General features: G+C 56.3%; 1 protein-coding gene across 8 annotated transcripts in view; it reads left to right on the top strand.

Annotated features, from left to right (window-relative positions):
• Positions 1-20,380, top strand: part of NFATC1 (nuclear factor of activated T cells 1) — a 128,035-nt gene that overhangs the window by 46,429 nt on the left and 61,226 nt on the right. For all 8 annotated transcript variants that reach the window (XM_087439371.1, XM_087439373.1, XM_087439372.1 and 5 more), the window contains exons 4-6: positions 8,687-8,889; positions 10,707-10,879; positions 12,970-13,110. In XM_087439371.1, coding sequence (XP_087295497.1) covers positions 8,687-8,889; positions 10,707-10,879; positions 12,970-13,110 — 517 coding nt within the window. The remainder of the gene's footprint in view (positions 1-8,686; positions 8,890-10,706; positions 10,880-12,969; positions 13,111-20,380) is intronic.

Below are 20,380 nucleotides of genomic sequence, written 5' to 3' on the forward strand. Positions count from 1 at the left end.
AGAGGTTTCTCACATGTATGTGTGTGTGTATGGGTGTGCACATGTGTGCGTGTGCGAGCATGTATGTACTTGTGTGCATATACGTGTGTGCACGTGGATGTGTGCGCACCTGTGAGTGCATGGCTCTGTGCATGTGCTTGTGTGTTTGCAGAAGGAGCACCAAGCTCTACCCTCCCGGCTCTCCTTCCCTCTCCTGCCTCTGCCCTGGTGTGGGGCGTGGGCGTCCATCGTGCGGGGTCTGCAGTCCTTTATCTCCCGGTCGGAGCCCCACCCAGCATGGGATTCTGTGTATGGATCACTTCTGAAGGGCGTGCACTTGGGCCCCTGGAGAAGGCGCTCAGAAGGGCCGTGGATTTTAGATCCAGCAGCCATAAGGGGCTGTGACCAAGACCCTCTGAACTGCTTTCTTGCCATGGACACTCCGTGGCTTTGCACCTTTGCTCCACGTGCCCGTCCTTCGCAGAGCACGGTATGCAGGGTGGCGTGTGTACCACAGCAGCTGCCATGCGGCCTGATGGGCCTCACCCGTGACACCGTTGGTCTTCCCATCTCCACTGTCTCATGGGGGCTATTGATCCCCACAACCAGGCTCCTCCAGGACAGATCCCTGGACGCTGCAGAAAGAGAGAGCCGATGGAGACAGACTACTTGAGATCTCAGCCACCGGAGGGGCGTAGGCGTCATGGTGTCGGTGACGCTGTGCCGTGGGTGAGGCCGAGGGGCTGGGCACTGACCAGGGAGCCTGGGGCCAGCTGGGCGCATCACTCGGGTCTGGGCTCGGATTGGACTAGAGACCAGGCCTGACAGTCCCTCACTCCTGCTTCCATTACGACTCACCCTCGTCACGAGCGTCATTTGTCCTCCTCCGACGGCCCAGCTGCTTTTCTGAAGACAGCTTGCCTTGCTCGTCACTGTCGCCTCATTTTCTGGTGAGAATCACATTTCCCCACCTCCTTCGTCTCACTCTTGGAGGTCTGTTCTGAGGCCAGGGCCAACTTTTGTCTGTAATTCTAGGTCCTTTGGATCTAGCTCAGACAGCTGAGGGTCGGTGCCCACTTGCAGGAATTTTCTGGTCTTCGAGTGAAGGGAGTGAGCCCACGGCTGGGACAGGTGGCTCAGACCTCTCCCGGCCGGACCACGTCGGCTTCACCAGGCAAGGACGCCAGCTGCCTGCAGACGGGGACGGTGCTGCCTGTTAGCTCCTGGTGTCGCCCTGCGGACCCTTGAGGGTGCGGACAGCTGTCTCAGTGACGAGTGCGCTGTGATGCCCACGACCTCCCAACATTCTGTGCCCTCTGAGAAGCTGGGCCTTCTGGGGACAAGGTGCCACCTGTGAGCAGGGGCTTCCAGAAACTCGGTGGAGCTGAGGCCGACGCACGGTCTTCACGTCAATGGAATCTTCCTTCACTTTTCCTAAGAAGACGGTGCAATACCTGCATTACAACTATCAGGAAAAAGAGCCTGTTGTAACTGATCTCTTCTGTCCTTAAGCCTCTTTACGGGAGAAACTTCAGGTCTTAAATTATATGGTTAAAGATGAGGAATTTTATGCCACGGAAGACGCTGCCTCAGCAAAGCTGTTAAAACGACCTGGTTTGGTGCTGCTGCGAGAGTGCCGGATCTGTGCTCTGTGGGCAGTGTCGGCTCTGCACTCCGGTTCTGGGACGTCGCCCAGGTGTTTTGGGGCCTGTGAGTGGGACAAGGCCTGTGGCTGGGTGACAGGGTCTCTGCTGGCCCATGTCCCCTCATCCTGCCCTGCCTGGTTCTCCCCGGGCCAGTGGCCCCTTCTTGACTGCTGGCTACATGGTGGCACCCCTCTCTACTCCCCCACCATGAGACACACACCTGCACACACACGCACACCTGCACGCACACATCCACACACCTGCACACACACAGGTACATACACTCATGCCTGCACACGGGCTCACACACACATTCCCTCACTCACGACTGCACACACCACGTGACTGGCCTGGTGAGGAAGTGGGGACTGTCCTTCCTCTGGTGGCTTTAACCGAACATTGTTGAACGCTAGGGAGGCTGCAGTCCCCTTGCACACTCACTTTTTACAAACACAGAAAGCACGTCCCCAGGTGCAGTTCTGCCTGCACTGTTTCTCGCAGGTGCCCCGGGGGCCTGGCCAGGAAGAGTGAGGGCACAGGGGAGACGTGCGGGCACCATGGGCCGTCCGTCACGTGTGCGTCCTGGCTGGTCGAGGGGACTTTCCTTGGACCTCCAGCCCTGTGTTTGGTGCCACTGTGTTCTTTTTGTTTCTAGTTTCTCCACTCTCCTGAGAAAGGGGCTCCAGGGGCGACTGTGCTGTCGTTTGTGCGCTTTGATGATCACGTGGAAGTAGTTGGTGGCTGGTGGGCAGGCCCATCCCCCGTACGGACACGGCCCCACGTGTGGTCACTGTGGCCTCCGTCACTCACCACCCCCAAGCGAGGGACAGCAGCAAGGACCATGATGTTTCCTTTTTCCTTATCTGGTAGAGAATGTGTCTGGACGCAGGAGACCCTGCTCATGAGGAGGAGCCGCTTCTGTCCTCATGCGCCTGGGACCCGGCCTCCCCCTGGGCTGTGTGGAGGGGCCCTGCTGTAGGCTTGGGGCGTGGGGCCAGGATGCGGGGCATTGGGCTCAGGGCACGGGACGTGGGGCACGGGGTTTGGGGCTGGGGCACAGCCGTTGCTGGAGGAACAGGTCTCCTGTGGGCGTCTGCATGAGGATTTGGGGACGAGAAGTATAGGGAGACGATGCTCACACAACACAACTGTCTGGAGGTAATCCAGTATCGAGAGAATTTGGGTAAAAAAAATAGTGAAGCCAGTTTGTGAACTGGATTTTTCCTCCCTGCATGGTTCCTTTTGGTATCGTGTAAAGATGCAAATTTTACATTTATGTTAAATGCATAAATTCCCTTTAAACTGATTGCTACTCTCTGCACGAGGATCCCCTTTACTTAGTTTCTGTGTATACCAGCTGAAGACGACTAGTTGAAAAGTAAAAAGTTCCCCTCAATTAACTGGTCCTTTGCTTACGCGACACTGCCTTCTCGTGTGCCTGTGCGAGGGCTGCTGGAATGTGAGTGTCGGATAAATCTGGCCTCAATCACTCCCGTCACCTGTCGTCTCCGTGTAAGTGCTGAGGTCAGCACAGGAGCTAAAAACAAACATTTTTATTTGTAGAAAACTCAGTAACTCTTATACCTTGAAAATGAAATAGTATATTTTCTTTAGTTTAGGTTGAAGCAAAGAGAGGTCATTGCTACGACAGATGATTTTATTTTGACAGATACTATAGCGTGCCAGAGGCAGGAAACACATGCAGTGCAACATGTGAAGTATTTAAATCGCTTTTCTTAAAATGAACTGCATGTTTTAAATAATAGATGTTTACCTCCCAGGTTAAACCTTAAATAGTCCCATTTTCACTGAAATGGCATGTTTTTAAAAGGATAAAGTTATACCCACAATCCACTGCATTCTACACACCATCAGAGAAGTCTCACAGGGTGAGTCCTGGGGGAATTTTAAATTGTCATTTTCAGATCATCTGACCCTGCCAGGCCCATGTGTGGAGCCAGTGGGGCTGCCTCCTGACACTGTGGAACATGCCTCACCCACACGAGAGAGGGTTTTGGTCAAAGACTAATTTACATATTCTTGTGCTGAATTTCACAAAATGGAACAGAGTGGCAAAATTTGTCTTTTAACCAGTCTCTGATTTTATTTTTGCGTTTCCTGTTATAAAAATGTAGGTTTGAGTCCAGCAGTTCATTAAATTGGCCCAAGACTGAACTAATGCTCCCCAGCAAGGAATGAGAAGCCGAGTGGACCAGACAAGCTGGTCTTGGTTTTCCCATCCTAACTGAATACTGTTTGCTTAGAGACATTCATGTATTCTTATAGGAAAACAGGTTTTCAGTTCAAAAAGGGGATGCATTTTGTTCCTGTGGAATTAAACAGTATTGGCAAGAACCACCTAGAAATGAGTGTCAAGTGCCGGGCTAGCTTGTAGTGGGTTCTCTGTGTCGAGGGCCTTAGAGGTGCGAGAGGCTCTTGTTGGTCTTTACATGTGCAGCAGACCCAGAGGACAGCCAGGGATGGGCCAGGGCTGAGGGAGAAAATGCCCCTCAGTCTCTCATTAAACACAACACTGACCACAAGCTCTCTGTTCTCTGCTGGGTGTCTCCAGGTTCCTCCATGGAAACTCGGGGCTCGTGTCGGCTGCAAGCCTTGGACACATTCTGTTTCTCTGTGTGTGCACACACCTCTCAGATACGTGTTTAGTTTGTACATGTCAGATACCTGTGGATCAGGATGAAAACTCGGTTATTTAAGATGAAAGAACCACTTTGAAGATGATCATGTCCACAGATGCTTGGGACCATGTCACGGACAGAAAAAGATAAAAATAGGATGCTGACGCGTGTATCTCATGCTGCAAGCCAGGAAATAAACTCTCTCCAACCAAATACAATATTCCAGAGTATGTCTGGAGAGGCTTTGTGTGAGCGTCTGCGTGTGCATGTATGTCAGTGTGAGAGTGTGTACATGTGTCTGCATGTGTTTGTTCATGTTGAGTGTTTGTGAGTGTGTGCATGTGAGTGTTGCATGTACGTGCATGTGTGTGCATGCTGCGTGTGTGTATGTGTGGCCAGTCACCAGTGGTTCAGACTTGGGAACATTTCTACACTCACCATCTGTGCACGTCCATCCTGCGTGAGCTCCTCCTAGTCTCTGTGAAATCTCACAGGTGATAGTCAGAGCCTCAGGTAGCCACTACACAGTCTGTGACGAATGCTGGCTGTTAAATGTTAATCAAGGATGCTACAGAACACTCACCCGGAGACGTTTATAGATGCCGGATACTCGTAAACGAGCCCCGTGCTGGGTGTCTCAGAGCTGCTGGAAATTCACTTGAAACTGTAAATTCCTTCATTTCAGGGACCACGAATACAATGGCAGTCAGTCCTGGTCTCTGTGGGGTAGTTTCTTGTATCCGTAATTGTGACATCATGTAGATGGTGTCGGCCAAGGAGACGGGGACGGGGAAGGGGGGCTGAGATAGAAAGAGCCATTGATATTTCCATCGGTCCTGCCGGGGAGCCGCTGTGGATTCTTCATCTGGCCCTGGCCCCAGCCTCCCCCAGTGGCCTCGCGAATGGGGGCATCTGTCTTCTGCCGGCCCAAGGGGTGGCGGGCTGGCCCTGGTGCTCAGCTTGCGAATTGCATGCGAACCTCTCTCGTGAACAATCTGTCATTGTATGGGATCCTTTTCTGAGGGCTCAAAATTTATAGATGACTTTGTCTCTTAATTAAATGAAGTCAGAACAGTCCACCAGTCTGTTCCACACGGTTCTGATTAGTGGTTTACTGCTGATCTGAGCCACACTTTACACAGCAGGCATTTGCTTCTCTGGGTTAGTAGATTCCTATGGTCAATCCTCATTTTTTAATCTGAAATATGACATTCCAAATGTTTATGTTGAAGAATCTAAGTCGAGTTGAGGGTGAAGATGTTAATGTGCTTAGAGAAATCTCCCAGCGTGCCAGATGGCATTGGGTGACGGGGAGGCAGAGGCTTTCGCTTCAGACAAACTTCTGAGCACAATGGTGCAGGACAAGCTAGGCTGTCCTCCCCAAACCTGCCCAGGTCACCCCCAGACACCGATTCAGCAGAGAGAGGACCACTTTCTCCCCAAGCGTTTCCAGGGGAGGCGCGGCCGGCCTCTTACCCACTGGGAAAGCAGTATGTGTTCACTTTGAATGTGGGCCTTTACATCCTCCAGGAAACCTACCACCCGAAGTCCTGGGCACAGGCCTTCTTATGCTTTTTGAGGCAGCAAGTTAGTATGCCAGCACTCAGATATGCCTGTGATTTGATAGAGCGTGTGTTTTTCCTGCTGCTGTGGCCTTGGGCGATGACTGAGGGAGGATGAGGCTGGTGCATGTCTGCAGTGAGCATTCAGCCCCGACACCTCTATCTTCTAGCGGTGTTGGCGCTCCCAGGCGCCTCGCTTGGGCCCAGAAGAGTTCATGGAAAGCAGGGTGCTTTGCCTCCTCGTCATGAGAGACCCGCTCACATCCAGCCCAAGGCCCGCGGCCACAATGGGTGCCTCGGAGGGCATGTGAGGGGCCAGCCTGGTCCGCGGAGCCCACTGTCCCCCGTGCCACCTGGAAGTCCAGCTGCAGCTGACTGCAATGTCCAAGTTTCTGCTCCCATTTCTAAAGTTCATTTTATTTCAAGTTGGCTTCTTAAAATGAAAGTTAAAAATCTGTGCAAACATACGAAGTTAGAATTATGCTGGAAGGTCGCGTGTTGAGTGGGCCGAGACCCAGGGGCTGGTTCTGGGTGCTTTCTTCCCTGCCCTGGGCTGTATCACTTTCCTTTTCTTGTTGGAGAATTCACGTGTATGTTTTCGTGGCTGCATTTGCGTTTCCTTCTGCGACACCCAGTGAGCAGTTTTAGCCTCGTCTCCTCTTCACTCCCCGGTCTTCCCTCTGGGACGCAGTGTCTGCTCCTGGTCCATGTTTCCCGAGAGCGCAGGGCACAGTTCCCTGCCTGCCCCTTGGCCTCCCCTTGCCCTGCGCTGTCCCAGGTCTGCCGGCCTCACCTCCGTTTCAGCCTTCCCCCCGCCCCTCGCCAGCGCTGCTTGAAAGCCTTTGTGGCCGGGTACCGGCCTTCTTCCAGGCGGCTGAAGTGACCGTGAGGGTGTCCTGCTTTCAGGTGGACCGGGGACCGACCCCCTCACGTGCGCCTCATCTAGCCCGCGCCTTTGTCTCGGGGCATGGGGTGCTCGGAGGCGCCCACCAGGCTGTGGGCCCAGTGGACGCTTGGCTCTCACGACTGTGCCTGGTGGGCGGACCGTGAGGCTGTCCCCCCCATGGGGCCGGCTCTTCCTGTTCCTTCTGCTGGTCTCTCCCCACTCCGCTGGCGCGCTCTCTGAGCAGCTTGCGCGGTGCTGGGGGATCCACCCCCACCTTGGAACCCTGTGCCGTGAGCAGGGCAGGGTCGGGCGGGGGGCCTGGGGGCTCCGGGCTGTTGGCGGGCCGTGCAGCTTCGGACGGGGGTTCTGGCCTGTTTGCTTGTGGGAAAGCACTGGTAGCATTCTCGTACATCGCTCACTGCACAAGTGTAATGTGGCTCATCAAACTGTCGTGGGCTACGGTCGCTACCTGTCGTCACAGCTGTTGAAATCGGTCAGGAGGAAAGTGATGACAAGATGGAGAGCAGGGGATGCAGGATGCTTGCGTGGGCTGAGCCCTTTCTGCGCACCAGGCGCTGCTGTCAGCCCTCCGTGTGGCCGAGCTGTGATCCTCACAGCCGCTTGGAGAGGAAGCCCCCCCGCACTTGTGGATAAGGAGGCCAGAGCGCCTGCAGGCCGTCCTACAGTAGCGGGATCTGGACTTGCGCCCCACTCTAACCTGCGTGCTTGCTTTTGAGAAGTAAACGTTCCTGTTCCTAATGGATTTTGCCTCTTGAAAGGAGAGTCTCTCTCGTAATCTGGATGGTTGTGTTCCGGTGAAAACAGATAAAGGGTGGTTCTGAAAATGACTTATGGCCTGAGGAGGGACCCGACGCGCAACGCAGACAGGGAGGTTGAGATGGGGTGGGGGCAGACCCGTGGGCCCCGCTTCGCCTCCTGACTGGTTGTTTGTCCAAAGGGTATGGAGTCTAAACCTCGCCATCCATTCAGTGCCGAGGAGCAGAGCATGGCCCCCCGGCTCCTGGTGGGAGTGCCTGGCTCCTTCTGTGCCTGGCCGTCAGAGTCTCATCGGAGTTGTATGGTTTCGTGCCCAGCACACACAATGTCTCTTCAAGGATGTGGGCTCAGCACGTGCAGTCCCCTGTGTGGTTTGATGCTGGTCGCAGACTGGCCACAGACCCAATGCCCAGAGCTTCCCGCAGCCGGTCTGAGGGCACGGACCGGGGTCACCAGGGCAGCATTCAGCCGCCACCTTCCTCTGAAGGGGAGGCCCTGAGCCAGGCAGAAAACGGCTGGTTTTCTTTATGCGTCTGTTTGCAAGTGTCCCGTCTGCTCGTTAGGGTGGGATTGAATATGAAAGAATGGATCCTGTCCTGCGGGGCGCATGTCTGAACTTATTAGAGGAAAGGGTCTCGGCAAACCGCTCAGTGGCCCTGGTTTTCTGATGGGGCCGCTCAGCCACACTCGCTCCTACACAGAGCACAGAGGGTGGTGTTCTTACACACATGTGCATGAGGAGAGAGGTGGGTCTGAGGAAGAGGCAGCCGGCCGGCTCCTTCCCACCTGCTGCTCCTTGGAGGGAAGATGAACACAGCCATGAGTGTTGTTCCTGTCCTCCTAGGTGCTGGTCACAGTGGTGGTCGTGGTAGTGCATGTGCGTCTGTGTCTATGTGTGCAGCTGTGTATTGCACACGCGTGTGTGTTCGAACACAGGCAGTAGGAGTGTTCAAAGCCAACACCTAACCGAGTGCCCCAGGACCTGTAGGATAACGAAGCATTTTCCGGCACACTTGTCTTATTGTACCAATATCATGTTACAGAGAAACAGAAAGGGAGCCAGGAGTGGGAGGGACTTAACACTCAGCACCTGTCACAAGTTTTCCTTTAGAATTAGCCTCTGCTTATAAAAATTTAATTGATTCCGAGCAGTCTGTGCACAGGGTGCTTAGTGGGGGTGTTTTGTTCTCTCGCCAGCTACATGGCTACTTGGAGAGTGAGCCGCTCACGCTGCAGCTGTTCATCGGGACGGCAGACGACCGCCTGCTGAGACCGCATGCCTTCTACCAGGTCCACCGGATCACTGGGAAGACCGTCTCCACCACCAGTCACGAAGCCATCCTCTCTAACACCAAAGTCCTGGAAATCCCACTTCTGCCGGAAAATAACATGAGAGCCATGTAAGCTGCACGGCCTCGGGTGCTGGGGTGGGCTCTTGGCTGGTGTGTTCCCCACATTCCTACACACCCCCATCTCCACAGCACCAGTGGCCCAGGGTGCCCTTGCTTAACATCTAAATAAACTTTACAGATATTTATAACAAAAGATTTGTTTCTTTCCAGGGTTTTAGCCTGGAAAAGGCTAAACCCTTTTACGTATTGTCACTTACAACAAGTAGCTCAGTCCCACAAGCTGTCAGTCCCTCCCCATGCCTGCATGAGCCCTAGACGTGGCGGCCATTTATTTCCGAATGCAGCAGTGCAGATTAGAGGGATGGGTAAAATGCAAACACTGAAAAATTAAGGAGACCAGTGTGTCTGGATAATATCCTCATGGAGAGAGTTTCTGATGTTGCTGGTATGACCAGCTCCAATGTGCAGATCTGACTCATTAGTTTAGGGGTGAATTTATTAATAAGCTGAAGATTAATCTTCTCATGTCCAATAGGGTCTATATTCACGGCTTCATTTAATCCTACTAATTGAGTGACTGTGTGCCTTGCATGTCGCTCCTAAGCTGTGAGTGCAGCAGAGGAAGGGAATGAAGTTGTCCTACGTAAGGCCCCTGGTAGTAAACACACGTGTGGATAGAAAATTAAGGCACCAAGTCACTGACGGGGATGGGTCTTAGAGCTTGGTGGCCATTGGATGTCGGGGAGGTGTCGGGAGGTGACATCATTTAAGCTGAGAGTGGAAGGTGCAGGAAGGGCTAGCACGCGAGGTGGAGTGTGCGAGGCAGCTCGTGTGAAGGTCCTGAGGCAGGAGTGAGGGGGTATCCCTGGGGAGGGGAGGAGCCTGGGTGGCTGGGCTGTCATGGGCGAGGGAGAGAGTGTGGGAGAGGAGGTGGATGGGGCCACGTTGTGTAGGACTTTGTGTGGCATTTTGGTAATTTATTTATAACTGTTAAACCCTCTAAGTGAAAAACAAAGGGAAAGCTTTCTCTTCATGTTGGCTTTCCATGGATTTGGGGGAATTTATGGACCTCTGAATTCATTCTGCATCCTTGGGTTTGCTTCAAGAGCTGTAATCAGAGTTTCCCAAGGACCAGGATACGGTCAGATGGTTTGCTGTCCAGTTCGTGTGGGATGCTGGTCCTGAGTCGCCCACTGATGGGCTGGAGAATGCAGCAGAGCCCGTGTATCTTCGTTCCCTCTGCTTCCTGAGAGAGGAGCAGTTCGGGCCTCCATCCACCAATTTATATGTGCAGTGTTTTGCTGGAGTCTAGTGTTGAATGAAACTATTAAGTTAAATGAAATTAAACGAAATCATATGAAGCCCTAGAAAGTTCAGGATCTTAAACTGAGTAATGGGGATGCTGTCCGAATCTTAAGTCAATAGAACTTCTTGGGACCCTCCCAGGTGCCTGCACTGCAGGAGGGAACCCCAGGCTCTCGTCCTGTCTTCCTCCGGTGCTGTGTTCTGGTGACTGCAAATGTGCCAGTGCAGTGGGGCTGAAGCTTCCAGAACCCTGAGTGTCTGCTCGAGATCAAGGGTGGATGACAGAGACAGTGATCAGGGTGGATCGTCTCCACGATGCTTCAGTTCCCCCACTTCACTGCATGTGTAGACAGTGGGGCTTTGTCCTGCCCGTGGTGAGGCCTCCAGGTCTCTCCCTGGAGTGGGTTGCTGTCCCGGGGAGGGTGGGCCTCCGCCATAGGGCAGGAGCAGGCCCAGCCCCGTGGGATTGGCCCGAGGCCCTGCGTGGGGACCGGTGGGTGCTGTCTTACACCTGTGCATGGAGGATTGAGAGAACAGTGTGTGTGACCTTGTTCTGGCAGCATCGACTGTGCTGGGATCCTGAAGCTCAGGAACTCTGACATCGAGCTGCGCAAAGGGGAGACAGACATCGGGAGGAAGAACACCAGAGTGAGGCTGGTCTTCCGGGTCCACATCCCGCAGCCCAACGGCCGGACGCTGTCGCTGCAGGTCGCCTCCAACCCCATTGAGTGCTGTAAGTACGGCATCTGCCCATCCTCGGGTGACGCCAGCTCCAACGCGGGTCGGACACCTTCTCTAGGGACACCTTTTCTCTGCTTCTCACTTGTGTGCCTGGTGAGCTGTGCTTTTCACGTGCAGTCGCTGGAAAATAGCTGTTCCATCATGGGGAACCGCACGCCCCAAGCGTTGACCGCGAAGATATGTGACTTAAGCTGGCGTTAGGTTTACGCGGCTCTGCGTTGGTGCAGGGCCTGCCCCCGACTCCCTGCACCTACGGGGAAAGTAAGAAGAAATTTGTCCTGAAACACTGAGATATTTGCGTTGATCCCCTCACATTTCAGGACACTTGAGAAAGTGGAATTCTGCCTTGTGATCCATTGGCTGAACATCCCGAGTTGTGAGCCTACGTGTCTCACGCCCCTTGCCTGGCAGCCCCTGGTTTCCGCTTCTCTTGTTGGTGTGCGTGGACCTGCCCAGGGGTGATTCAGACACTTCCGGCCTGGGCCTGGCCGCTCTGCTCCCTCAGGGGCTCGGCTGGCCTCGGTGTGGGCTCAGCTTGCTCTCTCCATGCCTGTGTCAACTTTTGTTAGCAAACTTTTGGTGAAGCCGTCTGTGGGAGCACCACAGTCCTCTGCTTCGGCACCGCTCCCTTCCCGGCTCCCCTGCATCCCCGCCTCCTTCCTGATCCAGAGTGGGATACCAGGGAGGGGTCACCGGGACTCTCTGAAGGGAAGCGCGGTCAGGCCTGGCCGCACCCGCCGGCTGCTGTCAGAATGTCTCCTTGCCCAGGAAATGCCTTCCCCGAGGCCCCTCTTCCTTCTCTCACCTCTGAAGCACGCCCCTACCCCAGATGTGGGCCGTCTCAGGAAACCCACCTGTCCTCGCGGCCCACCTGCCCACCTGCCCACCTGCCTCAGCAGGCGCGTCTTAGTTTGGTCCTTTGCCTCCGACCTGAATGTCCACTGACCTCAGTGAGAGGGGCTCTTCCTCCCAGCCCCCCAGCCCCTGCTCTGTGATGAGGTCTTTGCCCTGCTCTCCCCTCCACCTCCCCTGCGCCTGCTGGTCCCTCATGTCCAGTCTCCCAGACGGCTGTCCCCATGCTTGGGGTGGCCTGTGGGGTCACTCCACCTTTCTGTGGTGTGGTCTTTTCCCCGAGATGGAGCAGGACCCTCACTCGGGTCCCTGGTTATCAGGCGACTCCGTGAGGACCCTTGGTTTGGACGGCCTGCGTAAATGCCCGTCCTCACCATCTGCTTTTGCACAGAAACTGTGGCCGCCGGGCTGCACCCGTATTCTTCTGCCCATCCTGCCTCCCCCGACCGTGGGAGTGCTGCTCCAGCCCTGCTCCCTGCTGCCTGGTGTTTCCTCTGCCCCTGCCCCTGCCCCCTCCCTGCTCCTTCAGAGCCAAATCCAGACCTCAGACGGGCCTCTTCGTCCCAGCTCCTCTGGTCCTGGGGCTCCTTGCTCTTCTGGGACCTCCCTTGCATGCCTGGCTCCTGGAGACCCCACCACGTTAACGCCTGGCCCAGGCCCCTCCCACAGTGCCACGGGGTTGGGGGTCTCATGGCTGCTCCCAGCTTCCAAAGACCATATTCCATTCCCACCGTATCGGGGTGTCCAGGTGGGGAGCTTCGCTGTGATGAGGCTTTCTTCGTTTAGAGCTGCGCGTTCTGTCCCCCACGCAGAGCGCCAGGGCGTCTCCCTCACCGGCAGGCCCACCGTGGGCTTCACTGAGCCCTCTCCCATCAGTCACCCCGGAGAGTGTGCACGCTCACTCACACAGAGGTTCACACACACAGACCTACACGTGTGCACAGGGCACTGAGGGACGTGGTTTTCCCGTGTAGGCCAATCGGATATGCCATTCTCCTTTCTTATTTGCGTAATGACTCCGACCTGGTGTAAAATTACGCAGTCTTCCTCAGGAGACGCTTGTGAAGACAGCGGGGGAGGTGTGGTTGCACTTGTTCCATTACGAGGAACCGCGTTCACGCTAGTCATCCAGGAACCGTCTGGAGGCCCAGCGGCCGCCCTCTGGGGACGTCGTGCCGGCGGGGCCCAGGAAGGCCTGTCACTCACTCTTGCTTTCCTGACCCCACGCAGCCCAGCGATCGGCCCAGGAGCTGCCCCTCGTGGAGAAGCAGAGCGCAGCCAGCTGCCCCGTCCTCGGCGGGAAGAAGATGGTCCTGTCCGGCCATAACTTTCTGCAGGACTCCAAGGTCATCTTCGTGGAGAAAGCACCAGGTATTTACTTTAAAAGAGGGCAGCGGAGCGTCTCCTGGTTCGGGCGCATGGGGCGTGGTTCCTGGAGGTGGGGCGGGCGCTCTGCGGGTCGTGCGCCTGTGCTGGGCGCCGGCCGGCGAGCAGAGCGGGGGCTGCGTCCAGCCCAAGCGCGTCTGGAGCCGGTGCTGCCCTCCTTACCCGCTTCTCTGTCAGTGTCACAGAGCTGAGGTGTGGGGACACCCCGGGGACGGGCGTGTGCCCCCTCCGGGCCGCGGGGCGCCTCCTTCTTGGGCTCCTGCTCTGGCCTCCTCTCGGCCGCGTCCAGGGCAGCACTGTTCTCCTCTGTGTAGACCAGCTCTTCTCGTTTCTCAGAGTCACCGCCTCTTCCGGAGCAGGCGTCCAGGTGCAGGGCGGCCACAGTAGCTGGTGGGACCCTCGCTCAGAGGGTGGGCCCAGAGACCTTCCACACCCCCTCAGCATCCTTCAGTCCCCCCTTCTTGTTGGTGTACACCCCAAAGGTGCAGAGATAGATGTTGCTGTTCTTTGGGGCTGTGGTCTCTAGAGCCCCCACCTTTCTGTGTGCATGTGAGTGTAGACCTCATCGGTACCTGTTGTAGACCTCATCTCTGCCTGTGTAGACCTCACCTGTATGAGCCTGTGTAGACCTCACCTGTGTGAGCCTGTGTAGACCTCATCTGTACCTGTGTAGACCTCATCAATGTGTGCACGTGTAGACCTCATCTGTACCTGTGTAGACCTCGTCTGTACCTGTGTAGACCTCATCTGTACCTGTGTAGACCTTGTCTGTACCTGTGTAGACCTCATCTGTACCTGTGTAGACTTCATCAGTGTGTGCATGTGTAGACCTCATCTGTATCTGTGTAGACCTCATCTGTACCTGTGTAGACCTCATCTGTACCTGTGTAGACCTTGTCTGTACCTGTGTAGACCTCATCTGTACCTGTGTAGACTTCATCAGTGTGTGCATGTGTAGACCTTATCTGTACCTGTGTAGACCTCATCTGTGTGAGCACGTGTAGACCTCATCTGTGTGTGCACGTGTAGACCTCATCAGTGTGTGCGCGTGTAGACCTCATCTGTACCTGTGTAGACCTCGTCTGTGTGGGCATGTGCACACCCCCGTGTATGTGCTCAGAAGAGGAAGCTGTGGACAGAGGCTACTGCAGATCTGAAGGTGAAGAGTCTCTTTTCTCTGCGACTTGGGGGCCCAGAGCGAGAAGCCCCTCGGTGGGTGGCAGGATAGATGCGAGGTGTGGCACCGGTCGTGCCCCACATGTCCATGGAGAGGCCTCTCGGCACTCACATGAATGACAACAAGGGCATGTGAGAGGCCATGCGGGCCTCACTTCTCCCAGACACTCTCCGAGCTTTGTTTCTGGAGCCAGTTCCTTGCAGCCTGAGTGCAGCCCGAGGCCCAGCTGGATGCTGCCACCCTAGACATGGTGCTGCTGCCACTCAGGCTGGGGAGGGGCCTGCAGGTGCCTGGGCTCAGTGGCTTGTTTTTCTTTTTTACATTTCCCAATTGGAATTTTCTTGAGAGCGCCAGGGCAGGCCTCGCGGTAATCACTGAAAACCGTGGAGGCATTCAGCCTCGATAATGGGCCTTGATTTTGTACAGTTTGCAGGAAACTTAAGTGCTTCAATCAAAATGGGCTTAAAAGTCTTTCACATTTAACACAGTCTGCTATATAATCATGCACATAATTGGAAAATATGCTTTAAATTATGGAGAAACCTTAACTAAGTGTGCTGATAAGGAGAGGAATTTGCATGGCTGGAACACCGTTCTTTGGAGAAGGTTAATTTTGAAATAACCTTTCGAGCTTTACACTTGTGTCTGTGCGTACTGGAGGAGAAACGCACTCTGCCATCCGTGCAGGGAGACACTTGTGCTCAGAGGTGTCGAGTTGCAGCCCCCTTGGGCTGATTCACAAAGAGGTCGAGCAGCTTTCTTCACTGTTTTCCTGGACCAGCCATCATCTTGACGCCATGACAGGACCGGGAGGTTCCCTGGACGCTCTCAGCTTGCTGTGGGTGCCCTTGGAGCCCCAACTGTGGGGCAGACTCTCCTCGCCGGGCTGTCACCTCAGTCATGGGGCTTCACTTCGTGGCCTCTTGGGTGCCACGTGGAGGTCGATCACCTGCCCGCCATGTGGGGAGCTTTGTTCCCGAATCTGCAACCGTCATCCTCACCCGAGTTGTCCCTGCCCTTCACATGAGCAGAGTCCAGTCTGTCACGTGTCGTCTCTTAGGGCCTGTCCTCGACCCTCGCCTTCCTGCAGCAGCTCAGTGTCTGGTGCACAGATGGCAGGAAACCAGTGAGCGGTGGCACCTGGACTCATGTGAACACCTCACACCTGTGACCAGTGAAGTGGGGACATCGAGGTTGTGGGTGTGGACACCATTGTAACTCTGTGTTTGTATTTAACGAGGTTGTTCGTGTGTTGTACACACGCTCACCACGTCACATTTTGAAAAGAAGAGAACGGATGTGCACACGCGTCTTCCTCTGCATTCGGTTCTTGCACGGGCCACGCCCGCACCCTCCTCGTGCGTCCTGACGTGTGCTGGACTGGAACTGGGCTTTTCCTAGCTGTTTTTTTGGAGAAACCACTAAGCTCCATTTAGACTAAAAACATGGTTGTCCTCTAGGCTCCCGATGAAGTTGTCCCGCCTGTTTTAAGGTTTTGTCCTTAAACCACTGCTTGGGAGGCACCAGGCGGAATGTGAGCAGGAAGTTCTTGTAGCGGGGTTTCATAAACGTGGGCCGTTGAGACCTCACCAGAGGCTCTGCCATTATTCCTGCCCCTCCAGCTGCTGTGTGGGACGTCAGGCACACAGCCCTGCCTGGGGCGGCCCCCTTTTCCTCCCGGGGCTGTGCCCCGCTGCTGGAAGGCCCCAGCAGGTGAGCTGGCTCCACATCAGGATGTCCCTTCAGCTGCTCTGGGCTCACGGTGTCAGCTCAGAGCTTTATGTGTTTCAAGGAGCGGTTCCTTCTGCTTGGAGGGCTGGCCACAGTGTGTCTCCCCCTGCCCTCCCCCTTGCCCAAAGGGAGGGTGTGTTTCCTCCTCTCGGTGATGGAGCAGGTGAGAGCTGACCTCCAGCTGTCACTGCATTCGGCAAATTGGAACAAGGCATCCTCGATGGCTAGTGGTGCAGGCCCCTCCAGTGGATGTCGGCCAGGTCCCTCTGGGTCAGCCGAGGCAGGAGGAGGGGCCGCCGGGACCGCTTGAGAAGTGTCACAAAGGCAGTGATCCGTGTGTAATACAGCAGCGCAGAGCTCTGGCTGCATAAGTGACAGAGCTTTCTGGAACAGTCCTGTGTTTTTTCTCAGGTCTTTACTGTGCCATGCAGAAGGCCCAGGTGTTGAAATAAGCTTTTTCTTCAAGGACTCCAACGACGTTCTGATGCTGGAAGTCCGTGAGCGGAGGCCTGAACACCCGCACGCCTGTGGGGTCGAGTGTCAGGCGCAGGATGCCTGGCATCGTGGGACCCCCCGGCGTCAGAGGTCACAGGCGTCCACGTTCAAGAAGTGAAGTACTGACCCTCTCTCGCCCCCTCTCTCCCAGTGGAGATCCTGTAGTTCTCCGACCAGATCTGTGAATTAAGGCCCATGTTTGTACGTGGGTGTCAATATTTGAAACAGCCCAGGGGCACTATCACGTCCAGTATTTATGGAAACACCGAGAAAACACTCAGGTGGAACATGAACTCTCTCCTCCTTTGGAGATGGGTTGAGACAGAAGAGAAGGCGAAGGTTTTGGAGGTTTTGTCGCGTTGGACATCGAGTTCTTGATGCTAAAGCTGGAGATAGAGTCTCTTTGTAAAGTCACCTGTCTGTGCTGCTGCAATTATTGAAAACTGGGAATGAGGCCGGTTTTGGCTTCTTTTGCCGCATAATAAACCTCACCAAAACTTAGGGGCTTCAAGTAACAACCACTTCGTTTGCTGGCGATTGTGCATGGGCTGGACTCAGTGGTCGTTTGCAATTGTGCGTGGGCTGGACTTGGTGGTCGTTTGTGCGACCACCTCAAGCTGGCAGGTCAGCTGGGGCCGGACGGCAGTCTCCTCTGCATGTAGGGTCAGGGCCTCCCCGTGAGGTCTCCTCGGCAAGGTGCCTGATGTCCTTCTTAAGGCCTGGACCATGAACAGTGCTCCCCCTGCACCGGGAGTCAGTTGGGTCCCAGAGGCCCCAGGGAAGACCCCCTGGTGTAGATGTGGAGGCCCGGTTCACTGGGGCCACCGGTGACCGCTCGTCGCAAAACTAGATCACTTCCCTGTCAAACCTCTTCAGCAGGTGCTCAGACCCTTACTAAGGCCCAAACCCAGCACGACAGACCGGACTTGCCTGTCCCCGCCCCAGTGCCCTCCCCGCCCCTTCGCTCCGGTCTGGGGTCTGCTCCCTGTGCTGTGAGCCCTTCCTGGGTCCTGGCGTGATGGGCTCCTCGCCTCACCAGTTCCCACGCGGTACCCTCGGCCGATCTTCATCGCACTGTTTGTTTACTCGGGTGTGGCTGTCACCTATCCTCACGAGAACGAGACGATGACGCGTCCACGGGTGGCGCTCAGCACATACATACTCCTTGAACTAGAGAAGGAATGTCATCGTCACTGTGAAAGTAAAAAGTGGGGAAGATGTGGATGTTGTCAGATATTCACACACAGTTTCCTAAATCCCCTGACACGGAACAGGGCTTGCTTCCTCCTGCCAGTGCCCAGCCTGAGCCACACGCGGAAACCTGCTCATTCTAAATGAAAGAGGAGCCAAGCCATGTTCTTTACGCGGCCACCCCAGCCGTGGGGCCAGGCCCTGGGGTCCTTTGGCCTTGGGGGTCCAGCTGCTGTGGTCAGCCTTTACCAAGGGGTCTGGGCGGCTCTGCCTGGCAGCCCACAGAGCTGGCCGGCTGTGGGTCGCACACTTTTAGAGCCCTTGAAATATGAGGAACCGAGGCGACTGAATCAGCACGATGCTCATGAAGCGCAGGGGTGGATGAGACGTGAGGGGTCTGGGGACAGCTGTCCAGCAGACTGCATTACACGCGCACTTGGTGCCGACCGTGGGGATGATGGCCAGGGGCTGACCCTGAGCTGCTTCTGGAGGTGGTGCTGGAGGGGCCAGTGCGCCTGGTGACCTGTCCACCCAGGCTCCCTGGAGGTGGACAGGAGAGATGATGCCCGCAGCAGCCGTGGCCCCGTTACTCTGTCTTTCCCAAGTCCCCATCCCTCTCCTTGACCACTACCTGCTCTCTTGTCAGTGCAGGGAAAGCCGTCTCTCCGTCACTGGCTCCATGGGGGCCACTGCACCGAGGTTCGGGTTTTTGAGGATGAAGACGACCCCCAGACCCTGATTTCCGAGGGAGATCATCAACGCTGGCTCGAGTTCTCGCACCCCTCTTCCTTCCCTCGGTGGGCTCTCTGTGTGACAAGACCCTTCTTTGGGTTCCTCCTCTTGGCCCCCTGTCCCCTGGCTGAGCCGCCGGCTTTCTTCAGGCGGGAGAGGAGGTGCAGGAGGCCATCAGCTCTGCCGAGAGGTGGCACCGTGTAAGCCCCATCGGTCACCTGCCTGGTGTGGCTGCTCCATCGTCCGTGGGGAAGTTCTGGGTGCAGAGGAACCGAGCGGAGGCTGGTGAGGTGGCCAGTGTGGAAGGGGTTTCTTGATGTGTGCTGCTCCATTGTGCTCAGTGGAGGGTGACGTGTGAGGGTGACAGAGGGCCCCACGGAGGTGGCAGCGTCCCCCACGCCCCTTCCTCCGATGGGGCATCGACAGTGAGCAGGAAGGGGCTCAGAGGAAGGTGGCAAAATCTGATCCCTGGTCCAGCTCCAGCTGCCCCTGCAGAGCCTCCCTGGGGCCCCCATGGTCCCAGTGGCTCTCAGAGCCGTCTGCTTGGACGAGTTCCCGTTCAGGGTCCCGGCATCCCCGAATAAGACACTTGCAAGTGGCTTCACAAGGCCTTCAGGCTGTGGCACTGTGCTCATCCAGCCAAGCCAGCTGGACGGCTACCCACTCTGACGGTGCACAGTGTGGCTGCTGCCCAGCCGTGCACGGGTGGGTAATCTCATCTCCCAGCAGAGTGGGGCATGGGCCTGGGTCCTCGCATCATCTTTCTTTTTGTGAAGTATGAGCCTGTTCACAACACAGGCTTCCGAGTGCGGTGGCGTCGCGATTAGGATCCAGTTGGGAAGGGCCGGTGCGGCTTGTCACAGAGGGACGCCTGGACCTGAACGGCCAGTTTGAGAGTAGTGTGTGCACCGTCTGTGTGCACGAGTGTGTGTCAGCATGTGTGAGTGTGCATGTGTGTGTGTGTGAGGACCCCCCCTTGCTGCCTTGGGGGTGTGGCCACTGTGACGTCCTGGCTGTTCTGTGCGGGCAGGTGATGTGCCTGGCGGCCTGGGCAGGCGGGGGGCCTGGGCACCCTCAAATCTTTCCGCTCCAGTGCAGTCAAGCTGGGGCAGAGCCCGCACGGGTCATGTTTCGCTCGCCCTGGTCATCCACCTGGCGCTCACGCAGTGATGACGCAGCGGCAGGCCTGGCCAGCGGCCCACACCTCCCCTCTGGGTCTGGACCCTGGGCCATGGCTGCAGGAGCCCCAGGTCATGCAGTGGCCACAGGGCTGCAGGCCCCACTTCCTAGGTATGCTGGTCCCTAAAGAATTTCTGGGAACTGCCCAGAGACGGACGCCACTGGCTTGTGGTGCGGCTCATACACCCGGAAGCCATGACTTGGCATGGGGGAAGAGCCCTCTGCTTTCAGATTTTCCTGGCGCTGGCACGGGAAAGGGAGGGAGGGAGGGCCACGTCCCTGCACAGGGACAGCTGTCCTCACCCTACTCACCCACGTCAGCCTGCCCAGGCAGCTGACCTCTGGGGATTGTGACCCGTGCTCAGTGGGCAGGCACTGCTGGGGTCCTGGAGTCAGCAGCCCCAGACCCACCCTTCTCCCCCCAGCTCAGAGCTCTCAGAAGCGCCCTCGCCCTAGGGTGGGGAGATGTGGAGCGACTTCCACTCTCTTGTGGGGTTTCAGGCTGACCTCGAGGTCAGCATTGGAGAGACTGGGGGTGGGGGGCTCAGATGCTGGTCTGGGAGGTGGGGGCTCAGCTTGACCCCTTTCTGGGCCCCTGGCCACACCTCTCCCTGCAGAGCACAGTGACAGAGGTCGGGGGGGCACGGGAGGGATCGTGCGGCTGGGCTCGCTGGATGTGGGCAGGAAGGCTGCCCGCAGGCTCCCGAGGGGGCTCCATTTGAGGAACCGCTGGGCTGAGATCCACAGGTC

The sequence above is a fragment of the Ceratotherium simum genome, chromosome 14, assembly GCF_057802395.1.
Source record: "Ceratotherium simum simum isolate JZ-2026a chromosome 14, ASM5780239v1, whole genome shotgun sequence".
NCBI lineage: Eukaryota > Metazoa > Chordata > Mammalia > Perissodactyla > Rhinocerotidae > Ceratotherium > Ceratotherium simum.